The sequence below is a fragment of the Globicephala melas genome, chromosome 2 (genome assembly GCF_963455315.2).
Source record: "Globicephala melas chromosome 2, mGloMel1.2, whole genome shotgun sequence".
Classification (NCBI taxonomy): domain Eukaryota; kingdom Metazoa; phylum Chordata; class Mammalia; order Artiodactyla; family Delphinidae; genus Globicephala; species Globicephala melas.
The window spans coordinates 88,986,172-89,000,306 of NC_083315.2; the positions used below are offsets into that span (position 1 = coordinate 88,986,172).

The following is a 14,135-nucleotide window of genomic DNA, read 5'->3' on the forward strand; positions in this document are numbered from 1 at the left end:
AAGATAGCCAGGATTTATATTCTCTTTTCTCAACCACAGCAATACCATACTTGTTATCTTTGTCAAAGGCATAAATATTCACTGGTTCTCCAACTGAATTTTGTTAGAAAAATTACTACTTAAACAAATTACTACTTAAAAAATTACTGCTTCAACAAAAATTACTATTTAAGTAGACAGGATATGCCAAATTTAGATGGATTGGCAGTTTGCATATTAGCAAAATCTTTGTAATTTGAAGGATTTATTCTCTTTTACTGCATAATTCCCAAGTTGTCTTAAAGTGTTCATAAATATAACCTCTTTTAATTAAAAGGAAAATGAGGGAGTAGCCAGGATGGTAGAGTAGGAAAACCCTGAGCCAGCCCCCTCTCATGGGCACACCGCAATTACAACTACTTACGGAGAAACTATTGATGAGAAAGACCTGAAGACTAGCAGAAATAATCTCCTACAACTAAAGATATAAAGAAGGAACCACAATGAGAGGGTAGGAGGGGCAGAGGCGTGGTGTAGCCAGGACTCATACCCCGGGGGTGGGTGACCCACAAATAATTACAATTGCAGAGGCTCTCCCCAAGGAAAACGAGGTCTGAGTCCCACATCAGGCTCCCCAGCCCAGGGGTTCTACACCAGGAAGATGAGTTGCCAAAACGTTTTGACTTTGAAGGGCAGTGGGGCTTACTTTCTGGAGACCCAGAGGGCTGTGGGAAACAGAGTCCACTCTTAACAGGCAGAGACAGAATCTCACACACACTGGGTCTCAGGACAGAAGCGGTAATTTAAAAGGAGCCTGGGTCAGACCCACCTACTGATCTGGGAGAGCCTCCTGGAGAAGCAGGAGGCAACTGGAGCTCACCCTGGGGACACAGACACTGGCAGCGTCCATTTTGGAGAATCATCTACCAAAAGGACATTGGTGCTAGCAAGTGCCACTTTGGAGTCCTCCCTCTAGCTTGTTAGCACCAGGACTGGACCCACCCACCAGGCTGTTGGCACCAGTACTGGGATGCCTCAGGCCAAGCAGCTAGCCAGGCAGGGATTCAGCCCCAACCATGCAGTGGAATACTACTCAGCCATAAAAAAGAATGAAATCTTGCCATTTGCAACAATGTGGATGGACCTAGAGGGTATTATGCTAAGTGAAATAAGTCAGACAGGAGAAAGACAAATACTGTATGATTTCACTTATATGTGGAATCTAAAAAGTAAAACAAATGAACAAACATGGTAAAACAGAAACAGAGTTATAGATACAGAGAACAAAAGGGTGGTTGCCAGAGGGGAGGGGGTGGGTGGAGGATAGAAATAGGTGAGGAAGATTAAGAGGTACAAACTCCTAGATGCAAAATAAATGAATCACGGTATGAAATGTACAGTGTGGGGAATACATTCAATAATGATGTAATATCTTTGTATGGTGACAGATGGTAACTAGACTTATTGTAGTGATAATTTTGAAATGTACAGCAATATACAATCACTACGTTGTGTAACAGGACCTAACATAATGCTGTAGGTCAATTATCTTCAAAAACAAACTCATGAAAAAAGAGATCAGATTTGTGGTTCCCAGAGGTGGGGGTGGGAGGAGGGGGAACTGGATGAAGGCAGTCAAAAGGTACAAACTTCCAGTTACAAGATAAATAAGTACTAGGGATGAAATGTACAACGTGATAAATAAAATGAACACTGCTATATGTTATATATGAAAGTTGTTAAGACAGTAATTCCTAAGAGTTCTCATCACAAGGAAAAACTTACTTTTCTATTTCTTTAAACTATATGAGATGATGAATGTTCACTAAACTTATTGTGGTAATCATTTCATGATGTGAATCAAATCATTATGCTGTATACCTTAAATTTATACAATGTTGTATGTCAATTTTATCTCAATAAAACTGGAAGGAAAAAATAAAATTTAAAAGATGAATAAGTTCTAGAGATAGGCTATACAACTATCATGCCTATAGTCAACAATAATATATTGAATACTTAAAAATTTGTTAAGAGGGTAAATCTCATGTTAAGTGCTCTTTCCACAATAAAATAAAATACAAAAATAACTGAATTGCCAAAGGATTCTAACAAGTATTGGGGTTACTCAAGACCCCCAAGTCCAGAACTCCAAAGTGTGAGACAGATACCTTGCCACGATCATCAGATACTAGACTTGGAGATTTAAATCCCACACACTCTTGGTGACATTTGCTCAAAACCGAGCAGAGGAAGGAAATACAACTACATAAAAAGAAACACGAAATCAGACTTTTGGTCACCTCTGTGGTGACAGTAAGGCACGACAGTGGAGTGATTCAATTCACAAACTTCCCTTTGGGAACAATACTAAGGAGCAGAGAACCAGTGAATTTCCTCCCTACAGGTCAGTGTAATATCCTCACCCTCATACCTAACACAGTACTGTGACGCTTGGCTCTTCCATAGCAAAAAAGAAAAGGGACACACTCAGAATCACTTTAGCTTTGAACCTGCAGAACGTTCCATACATTCATATTCAATGCATGCTCCTTGAAAAAACAAACAGTGTAACAACACTGTAAATCAAATATACTCCAATATAAAATTAAAAAAATTTTAAAACAGTATATAAAAGTGTAGAATATTTAAAAAGTCTTTTCTCTCCTCCCCACTTTGCCATGTATCCCCATACTTTGCTATCACTTTGATATATATCCTCCCAGCTTGGTGTGCAGGTACACTCACATGCATATGCACACACACAATATTCGAAATAAACGATATTATCCTAACCACACCATTCTGCAGTTTGTTATTCTTACTTAAAATTTGTATAGATGGACCTTGGTTTTTCTACTGGCTGCCTAGTATTACGTATGACTAAACAATCTCTCACTGATGGGATACTTTTTATTTTATTTCATTTCTTTTTCCTATTTTTAAAATTTTTATTTAAAAGTAATACTCACCTTTAAGTCTTTAATCCATTTGGAGTTTATTTTTGTGTATGGTGTTAGGGAATGTTCTAATTTCATTCTTTTACATGTAGCTGTCCAGTTTTCCCAGCACCACTTATTGAAGAGGCTGTCTTTTCTCCATTGTATGTTCTTGCCTGCTTTGTCGTAAATTAGGCACCCATATGTGCGTGGGTTTATCTCTGGGCATTCTATCCTGTACCATTGATCTACATTTCTGTTTTTGTGCCAGTACCATACTGTATTGATTACTGTAGCTTTGTGGTATAGTTTGAAGTTGGGAAGCCTGATTCCTCCAGCTCTATTTTTCTTTCTCAAGATTGCTTTGGGTATTCAGGGTCTTTTGTGTTTCCATACGAATTGTAAAATTTTTTGTTCTAATTCTGTGAAGAATGCCATTGGTAGTTTGATAGGGATTGCATTGAATCTGTAGATTGCTTTGGGTAGTACAGTCACTTTCACAATATTGATTCTTCCAATCCAACAGGGAGGGGATATGGGGACATATGTATGCATATGGTTGATTCACTTTGTTGTACAACAGAAACTACACACAGTATTGTGAAGCAATTATACTCCAATAAAGATCTATTAAAAAAAAAGTAATACTCGCACATGTTCTAAAAACTCAGACTGTACAGAAGTGCCTAAAATGAGAAACAAAAACCTCCCACCACCCATCCCCACCAACCCCACCGCTCCCACGCCCATTACTCAGAGGTTTTATTAGTAGTTTCTGTCTTAGGTTCTACTGTTGATTACCACTGAAACTCTATGTAATATATTTATACCTCTTTTTCTTGATTTATCAACTATACATATTATCTATTGACTCCTCCTGATGAAAAATTAGGAAAAAATAGTACATTCACCACATGGATGAAAATGAAATATGGCATTTGGCTACTGGAACAATCTCAGCCTGCTACTGATAGTGAGTCATCTTCTATGGTACTATAACTTGGTTGCTACAAATAATATTTTAATTATAGAAATATAGTGGTTTAGTAATAAATTGGATTTAGATACAGAAAAGCTCCCCCAGGAGACAGAATACTTCACTTCACATCATGGTCCTGCTGCCAATTAACTCTATGACTGTAAACACATTACTTAACCTCATGGTGCCCTAACTTCTTATCTCTTTAAATAGGAATAACTATCTCACAGATCTGAAAGAGGATCAAATTAAATCATGCCTGTGAAAATACACTGTAAACCATGGGGGCAGCATTAGCGCCTCTTTAGCCACCTCTGTCACTCCTGGAGCTGGTGAAGGGCAAACAAGGCAGAGAGTTGGGCAGACAGGTCAGGCTGCAAGGCCAGGAATCCTCACCTTGCCCTTCGCTGCTCAGGTTTCAGCCCCTAAGACATCTGATGGAATGGAGCTGCCAGCAGGAACAGAAGCTGAACCAGCAGTTGAGTTAGCAGGGTCTGTCATGTATCCCAAGAATATGAGGTCTTAAAGCAAAACCAGAAGCTGGAAGCAGGAGAAACAGACCCCTGCTGCCACTGGTGGCAGCAATAGAGGCACCCACCCCCTCAGCCTAGAACAGGATTTAAGTGCCTGACATGGGGATGGGGAGTGGGATGGATGTAGACATCAGATGTCTAAGTCTTGAGACAGTCCCTGGAACTTACCTTGGGACAGAAGAGCAGAAGGGGAGACAGGAGCTCCTGGCCACAGATGGGTCAATGTCATTGCCTGAGTGACCATCACAGTCCCAGGGTACAGGGGTCAAACAGGAGAGCTCAGACCCAGAGGCCTCTGGAGCCCTCACTCTGTGCTCTTGAAGCGAGCTGTCATTCTGTAAAAATGATCTCTCTGGTGCTAATTCATCTGTAGACATGTGAGGAAAGTTCATTCTGTAATTAATCTAAACATCCCATAAGAATACAGCTGCTAACTCACAGATATAGAGAACAAACTAGGGTTACCAATGGGAAGAGGGAAGGAGGGGGAGGGACAACATAAGGGTAGGGGATAGGAAAAAGAGATTATTATAGGATTCTATGAAATCACATGTGAAACTTTTGAAAATTGTAAAGCACTATAGAATTTAAAGAATCTTACATTCAATTAAAAAAGAAAAGAAAAAGAATGTTTCAGTGAAAAAAAAACAGAATACAGCTGCTAGAGGTCCTTTGTGGAGGGCAGCACGTCACAGCTCTGTAGTGCACCCCCTTACCGTGAGGCTGATTTTGTCAGACTACAGGCTTGTTCCTGCTGGTCTTGAGCTGATTAGGCTTTAACTGTGATGGATAATGGACAGCTCCATCGGAGACATGGCTGGGATGGGAGGGAACAACCGTGAGGTGCCCCTCAAGACTTGAAATGAGAGACTAAGCCATCGTCTAAAAAGTTAAACACAAAGGAGAGGATCAGTTGTCTGTTGGAGTAAAGCAGGAAGCTGTGAATGAGTAAGCAGAGAGTTCGGGGGCACTCAAAGATGCTCTGGTTGTATTCTTAGGGAGATGGGACCATACTGGAGTTGTAATTTAGTAAACAGAATTGTTTTTGGAGGAAGATGTGGAAAACAGAAAGGATGGTTCAGTCATCTTATATGGTTAACAGGGCAATCGTCTTTTGTGGTACACATTGTCATGTTACAAAAATAACAGAAATTATAGCAATATAGTAGTGAGGTGATGTTCTGGATTTAGACACAGATAGAATCCTACAAGCCAGAAGACTCAGCTTCTATCTGGCCTAGGGCAGCTCAGAGAAAGCCAGTAACTTTTCAAGCAAGTCTGAGGGATGGGAGTCCTGCCAGGCCCCCCCAGTGGGTGACTCTCCTTGGTGGAAATGACCCCAGAGCATGGAGCCAATAGCTTGGATCCTCCAGCTAACGCCCCTTGCTAGGACTGCAGGTGTACCCAGCAGTCTTAAATCAAATTAGCTTTCCATGTTGTATTCTTGGTGAAGGTAACTTGAACATCCAGGTAGCTTATTTTACTTCTCTTTGTAAATTATTGTCATTTTCTTTATATTTTTAAATTTTATATTAAGAAAATTTCCAACACAAAGAAGCAGAAAAAATAGTATAATGAATATGTATAACATTATATAATGTATAATGAATAATGTAGAATACTCATTAACCAAGTTAAATCATTATCGAATCCTATACTTGCTTCACTTTTCCGTACTTTTAAAACTAAAATAGTTTTTAAAAAGAGAGAGAGAAAAAAAAAAAGGGACTTCCCTGGCAGTCCAGTGGTTAAGACTTCACCTTCCAATGCAGGGGGTGCGGGTTCGAACCCTCATCAGGGAGCTAAGATCCCACATGGCTTGCGGCCAAAAAACCAAAACATAATACAGAAGCAATATTGTAATAAATTCAATAAAGACTTTAAAAATGGTCCACCTCAAAAAAAAATCTTAAAAAAATAAAAGAAAATATTTTAAAGCAAATGCTAGACCAAAGTCATTTCATCCCCACTTACTTCAGTATGGATCTCGTAAAGGATTAGTGTTCTTATAAAGGAGAGCCCACTGAGCTCCCTAGCCCCTTCTACTATGTGAGGACACAGCCAAGAAGGGCCAGCCATGAACCAGGAAGAGGGTCCTCACCAGAACACAACCCATGCTGGTACCTTATCTTGGACTTCTAAGCCTCCAGGAATGTGAGAAATAAAATTCTGTTGTTTATATGCCATTTGATTTGTGGTATTTTGTTATAATAGTCCAAACAGACTAAGCTAACCTGTTAAGGAATATAGGCTGGACAGACGGATGATGAGCGGTTTAAATCAAAGGGTAATACTTCAAGACCTACATGAGTTTTGATGGAACTCTAACGTGACACTGAAGGACCATTCGCCAAAATGGGTAACCAGTCATAACAAGTGGCTGCTCCCCCAAAAGATTATATAAGTGAGAATGTTACATACACACCTTCCCACCACCATCACCAACCACCAAGCATAAGAAGGGAGGAAAATGTCAGATTGGAAAGATGATGGACACTTGGCTGGGACAAATCTTGACTCCACCATTTCCTAGTTGTGAAGCTAATAAATTTCATTTATTCCATTATTTCATTTTTTACGTGGAATAAATTTCATTCCACGTACAAAAATGGGGATAATAGTGTCTACTATGTACAGTTGTTATAAGGATTAAATTAAATGATGTATGTAAGGTCCCTAGCACAGTGGTTGTCATGTACTGGGCTCAAAATATTGTAATTTATTTTTTGAATTTTATTTTTTTAATATTTTTACATAGCAGGTAAGATATTATAATTTTTATTACATGATAATATTCATTATCATTGGGACTTCCCTGGTGGTCCAGTGGTTAAGACTCCATGATTCCAATGCAGGGGGAGTGAATTTGATCTCTGGTCGGGGGAACTAAGATCCGGCATGCCACGCAGCACGACCAAAAAAAAAAAAATTCATTATCATTAAGAAATCTTGGAGGGAACCTGGGAAGTTATGGTTTCCTTGTGAAACAGGCAGGCTAAACACTTAAAATTAACTTCAGAGAAGAATGGCAAGAAGGGTAAAACTTGACAAATTTAGTTAATTTTTAAGGAGTAAATAGCATGTGATAAAAGGGAATTGCATAATATCATCCACTTTGAGACCTTAAGAAAACCTTTGACAGGTTTCCAAAGGAGAGGCTGAAATAAAAGTCGCGTGAGATTGGAATGTTTTGTGAGGCAATAAAGAACTAGCTCAGCAGCAAAAACAATGGGGGGGGGGCTGTTGATTCCAGTAGGGGGAGGGAACTTGAGGGTCCAAGTGGCAGCTCCTGGAAAGGCAGCAGATGTGTGAAGGGTGTGGTAGTCACATTTCTAATTCTGGACTTCTCAGAGGAAACGCCTCTTCAGGAAGGTGGAGTCCTGTGCGCTTGAGGAATCTGGGCAAGAGGTAGTTAGGCGTCAGGCAACCATGGAGTTGACATCCATGAGAGGAAGTGGGGAAGGGGACTAACATTAATCTCACCATAACTGGGGCAGGCCATGTGCCAGGCACATTATCTCTTTAAGTCACCACAACCTGATGATAATAGTTATTACCTCCATTTTACAGAGGAGGAAACTGAGGCTCAAAGAGATCTTGTAATTCATGCCAGTTCACTCTGCTGGTGAGGGGGGGGGGGGCGGGGGCTGTCATAGACAACAACGCCCCAGCCAATAGGCTGAGGTCTACTGGGGTTCTGGTGCCTCTGTTCAACAAATGCTTGTTGAACACCTACTATGTGCCAGGCAGAGGGCCAGGTGCAGGAGATACAGTAGTGAGCAAAGACAGACAGCCCCCCTCTCATAGAGCAGAGTCTAACAAGGGAGTCGGAGGCAGCTCTTAGTCAAGTAATGCCACTAATGAAAATAAAAGTACAAAGTGAGGCATTAGCTCATGTAACAGATGGACTCCTCTAGACCTGGGGTGCCACGGGTGCCATGGGGGACAGTGGCCCCAGAGTCTACCTAGAATTGATTGGGAAAAGGAGCGGTGAAGAAAAGCATTCCAAATAAGGCAGCTGCACTTACAAGGGCTGTGGTCAAAGCCTCAAACAACGCAAGTTCAGTGCGGATTCCATTTATAGAGTGACTCAGCTGGGGGTGAGACAACGGTGGAGACAGTCAGATTTCCATGCTGAAAAGTTCAATGCATTTTCACAAGAGTCACTGGGAGGCTTGGGCAGCCACAAGCAGAGCACTGTGGTGGGTTCTGAGACCCCAGCTGCACCCCACCTATATGAGGACAGTTAGGCTGCCTTAATAGAATGTTGGGAAGCAGGGATTGATGGACCCAAGTAAACAGCCTGAATCCTCCAGCACATGTGTTAGGAAGGGGCTCACTGATAACGTGTATGTGATCAGGTGGAGGGAGTATGCAGTAAAATCCCTAACAACACTTCTAACTAGCGATTGGTCTAGATCAGGGTCAGCAAACTACAGTCCAACAGCCAAATCGAGGCAGCATCTATTTCTGTGCAGCCCACAAGCTAAGAATGGTTTTTAAATGGTTGGGAAAAATCAAAAGAAGACTAATACTTTGTGACGCATGAAAATCATATGAAATTCACATTTCGGTGTCCATAAATAAAGTTTTATGGGAACACAGCCCTGCTCATTCGTTTACTATCCTCCATGGCTGCTTTCACGACACAGCGGCAGAGCTGTGCCACCGACACTGGGGTACTGCTGCAAAGTTAAACTTATTTATTATCTGGCCCTTTACAGAATAAGTTTTCCAGTCCTTGGGCTAGTCAGAAGCGCCTATAAATATGAGCATGTGTTCAGACAAATGACAAATGAGCTTTAGTAGGAACAAGTGCAAAGTAATGTACTTTGGGATAAAAATACCCAAACTATTTATAAAATGAAGACAGGGCTCTGAGCTGTGAGGCCACAACTCAGAACTAAGCACAATGGCAAGGACTGAAGGCAGCTAGAGTAATATTGTGTGAATTTCCTGCCCCAGACTATAAAAATCAGTACACAATGGATGGAGTTGGTTATCTGACGACTTCCCTGGATGGGGGCCCGGGGAGTGATTTCAGTAAAACTAAACTAAAATTCAACTGAGAAGAAAGGCTATATTATTTTGCACTTTCACTTAACTGTTACATTTAGATATAGATAGCAACAGTCTGCATGTAATCTCGGGAAAAATTAGTGATAAAGATTTACAATGCGTGGTGTGTATACAGGACTACTGCGGGATGGGTTATCAGCTAGACTTTGCCTTGTTCAACTTTATAGTTGAATTACTGGCGTATGATAAGCACTCAAATAATATTTATTGAATAAGAGGAAAGAAGAAAAGGAAGAAGAGAAGGAGGGAGGGAGGGAGGGAAGGAGAGAAAGGAGGGAAAGAAGGAGGAAACTGGGCAAAACCTACAGGGTTTGAAGGCTGAACAGGAGTTAGCCGGCCACCGAGGATGAGGAAGAACAGCCCAGCAGGAAAACAGGAGCATTTAAGAGGCCAGGAGAGCCCAAGAGGCCTGGAAATAATATCACATAAACCCCGTCACCTTTGCTCTAGCTCTAAGGTAACTTATTTCCCATATCACTGGTCCTGTGAAGGGGGCATCCAGGGCAACAGGAGAGGTGTATCCTTCAGGATAATTAAGTCATCAGCCACACGGTAATTTCCTCAGTCTCTCTGAGCAGTAGGGCGTACACCGATTTCTTCAGCCTGATCCTTAGGGGTAGTTTCCACAGCTGCAAAGCTTACCGAACTGACCTGGGACCTTGGAGGCTCTAACAGGGTCACTGGAGGCACTTCCTGGTGTGGCTGGCCTCTCTCTTGGACACCTCTGATCTCTTCCATTTCAATGTAACAGGAGTCACATCCACAGAGTTCCCTGAGAACACCCAGCCCAGTGTGCTGTGGGCCCAAAAGGAATAAGGTGTCTTTCTCAAGTAAGATACTCTCCCGGCCCAGCAAAGACACAGCCAGCATTCAGGAATCTAAATATTCAGGGTTCTGGAATCTGTTCTCGCTGAGAGGTAAACTCATCCTGGTAAACCGAAAGCCCCATGCCCGGGGAATCCCCCCTGTCCCAAGCAAACCAGGACAGTTGGGCACCTGCCAGACGGGTTCCTCATTTACAATGGGTCTATTGGGGAGGGGGAAATTTCCCTCTCTATCCCTCTTGAATTCGTGTGGTTGGATTAATAATAAAATTAACAGAGAAAAAGGAACAAATTGTAATTCACGCCCACGGAGGACCCATAGAAATGAGACCTAAGAAGTAGCCAAAGCAGGCAGCTTTTATACTTTTTAGACAAACAAATTTGTAAGGAATTGACAGGACAAAGACACTTAGGTTCTGGGTGCCCAATTAGTGAAGAATCAAGACAGAGTTTGGGCTTAGGGTAGTAAGCTAAAGAAGTAGTAAGATTTGTTTATATAGTCTTCTCAGCCCAAATTCCCTACCTTTGGTGATAAAGGCGTCCTATCTCCAGACACAGGGAGTGCACCTTTCACATGAGAGATTTATTTTCTGCTTTCAGGAAGACAGAAGATTCAGAGTGTCCCTTCTTCTGTTGGCCATAAATTTAATTCAAAATAAATACTATGCCATTGAGGCGCAGTTTGGTCTACCCAACAGGCCTTTTTTTTTTTTTTTGGCCTCGCCATGTGGCACGTGGGATCTTAGTTCCCCGACCAGGGATGGAACACGTGCCCCCTGCATTGGGAGCTCGGAGTTTTAACCACTGGACCACCAGGGAAGCCCCCCAACAGGCCTCTTGTCCTACTGTTCCCCAGACCTCATGTGGGCCTATTCCAGAGAATCTGCTGCCTCCAGCCCATCAACCAGAATGTGCAGAGTGGCTCCTTCTGGGTCAGGGAAAGGGACTGCATGGGCCAGGTGGGTCACTGGGGACAAAGGAGACCAAGAAACTGAGGTAAAGGGGTTCCCAAGGAACCTCAACTGTTGGAGAATTGGATCTAGGACTCCTGTCTTTTATCTGGTGTCTGTATGTGTTTCTGTGCAAACAATGAGGATCGAACAGTACCCGGTATCAGGGAAAATTTTCAACATTTGCAATGTTTGAAGATAAGGAGGAACTACTAAAGGGAAGGCTGCCTGAAACCCTATTTGTAAACGAGCAGAATGTGAGTTATTAAAATATAAATAACAAAGAGGAGAGTAAAACTTTGTTGCTCAGTATAAAACAGCTGTAATAATTACAGTAACTAATATCTAATGACCATGTAGCATAGTGATTACAAGGCATTATTGTGTCATGTAAATCATACACCGAGATCTTTGTGATTAGCGTACTAAATTCTGCTCAGTCATGTGTGCACTGGTAGCCCACTTAAAACCATTAAAGGTAATTTAGGTTGGCTTAGTCTGGCTTTTTGCTTCAGGGAATACAGAGAGTTAAACAGTAGGTGAACTTGTTTCATTTGATTCTAGGAGGACCAATATAAAGATACTTTTAAAAAAATTAAAGCCATCTTTATTTATAAAAGAATTCTGGGAAAAAGTCAAAGCATTTTGTAGATTTTAATCTAATTAATCCTCACAATAACCCCGGGAGGGAGTTCTTATACAATGGCCTTCATTGTTTAAAGCCACCAGTTGTCAGAGGCCACAAAAGAGGCACTTTGTCTGCAGTTGCTTCTCTGTCCCAGCTTAATTCATAAACGTTATAATGTTCTTTGAAATAAGTCTAGTATAAACACAAACTGACTACTAGTGTATCAATAATCTCTAATCATTATGAGACACATTGACCTCACCAATAAGAATTTCGTACAAATGACTTTACACACCAGCTTAAAGAAATAGAAATGTTTGTTAGAGGGGAATTTAAAGTCATGGATGAGCTCTCTATAAACAGAATATTTTCATTAATCCACATGTATTTACAGGGTTCCTGCTCTGAGCACGATGTTAGGTGCCATGGACACAAACAGAGCCTAGGAGAGAAATAAAGGAATTTTAACAGTGAAGCGTCTGTGGTGGTGACCTAGAGGTCTAAGTGAGCCAAAACATGTTATTCATAAACCAAGGATGGAGTGTAGCAGTCCTTAGAAGGGACAGGCACAAGTGGAAGATATTTCATGACCTGCATTTTTCTGTACCCTTGCTTTGCAATTTGGTTCAGACGGCATGGTCTTTAATAGTTCTCACTAGTGAAGTAGGTAAGGGGACGCTTTCACATACAGAATCTCATTGCATTCTTACAGTGTCCCTATGAAATAGGTAGGACAACTATTATTTTCCACTGTTAACACACAAGAAAATAAGCTCAGCAATAGTACACTGCTAGAGATCACAGTGAATGGATGGCAAAATTAGAAGCTGAACCAGGTTCTACAAGTTCCACCCTCACCTTCAAGCTCCCTCAGCCCAGCCACCACCTCCAGATTCCAAGACTGGCGTGCGTAGTTCTCAAATTACCGTCCCAGCTGGGACCTCGTTATTCCCTCTCATTTCAGCCAGACATGGTTAGAGAAATCCATAGGAATGTTTAATTTAAGCAATAAGCAAAGACAAAAACAAAGATATGAAAACAATGAACTTGACTAAGCGTGGTGGTGTTAGGTTTTGGCTCACAGGTTGGTGACAAGGTAGATGGTCTCAAGGGCCAGAGATCTTCTCATTTATCTCCTCCCCGTCCAAGAAGGCAACTGCCTGTCCTCAGGCAATCTATTTCTGGTATTTCTTCTTCTTCCTTGGAGGAGGGGTTAAACTGAATCTCCAGTCTCTCTGTTACTAGAGTAACCCATAGAAAGAAGAAATGATTACGTTCACCGTTCACCGTAGTGGTGTATCACATCACTAACCCTTGTTCATGCCCACCCAACAGCTTTCATCCCCTCCTGAAAAAGATAAGGGAACACATTCCAAAAACATCCTATGGGAACCTCCTATCCCCACATACTCCAATGGAGAAAGGAGTTCTCATGATGGGGAATATGCAGCACTGGAACCTGTCGACTAAGTGGATGAAGCACCTTTTCCACATTTCAGTTTTAAAAAAACTTTTCACTTTTCTCCCCCTCCATTCCCAAGAGGGATTTCACCGGACAATGCAGAGGTCTCCAGGTGCTGGCAAATCTTTCATATATGAAACAGGGATCTCTCCTAACATACTGCAAGAAGTCTAGATGCTTTTTTTGCAGATCATTCCATTTTTATGCAGAAAGAAACCGAGAGGGACAGTGTAGAGTGATGGTTAAGAGCTTGAGCTCTGAAACCAAACTGACCGGAAACTGAGTTCCTGCTCTGTTTGCTAGCTTCACGACTGTGGCCAAGTTACTTAATCTCCCTGAGGTTCCATGTCTCCACCTACTTAAAAAAATAGTAATAGCTGGCATTGATTGAGCACTTACTATGTGCTAGGAACTAGGTATGCTAAGTTTTACATGCTTTACATCCATTAACCCTCATCACGGCCCTGTGAAGCAGGTACCATCATCATCCCCACTTCATAGGTAAGAAAATTGAAGCACGAAGAGGTTAAATAGTTTGCCAGAAATTACAGGACCCTAAGATGTAAAGCCAGGATTCTAACACAAGCAGTCTGACTCCAAGACCCATGCTTTGAATCAATACCTTCTTCATAGTGATGTTGTAAGGATTAAATGAGCTCAGGTAAATCAGGTCCCCTGCATAGTGCCTGGCACATAAACAAGCCTTAAGTAAACGTTAGCTGTAGTATTATTTTCAGCATTGTCATTTGTTCTAAGAGATAT

At 41.6% G+C, this 14,135-nt stretch overlaps 1 protein-coding gene across 5 annotated transcripts in view; it reads right to left on the reverse strand.

The window, feature by feature from the left end:
- The window catches only part of BLOC1S6 (biogenesis of lysosomal organelles complex 1 subunit 6), a 53,103-nt gene that overhangs the window by 36,212 nt on the left and 2,756 nt on the right, over window positions 1–14,135 (reverse strand). For 3 of the 5 annotated variants that reach the window (XM_060294321.1, XM_060294317.1, XM_060294323.2), the window contains exons 3-5: window positions 12,994–13,152; window positions 5,147–5,312; window positions 4,599–4,797 (exon numbers count right to left, since the gene is read on the reverse strand). In XM_060294321.1, coding sequence (XP_060150304.1) covers window positions 4,599–4,674 — 76 coding nt within the window. In that variant the 5' untranslated portion in view covers window positions 4,675–4,797; window positions 5,147–5,312; window positions 12,994–13,152. Of the gene's footprint in view, window positions 1–4,598; window positions 4,798–5,146; window positions 5,313–12,769; window positions 13,153–14,135 lie in introns of all 5 variants that reach the window. The other 2 variants (XM_060294318.1, XM_060294320.1) reach the window with 2 other exon arrangements.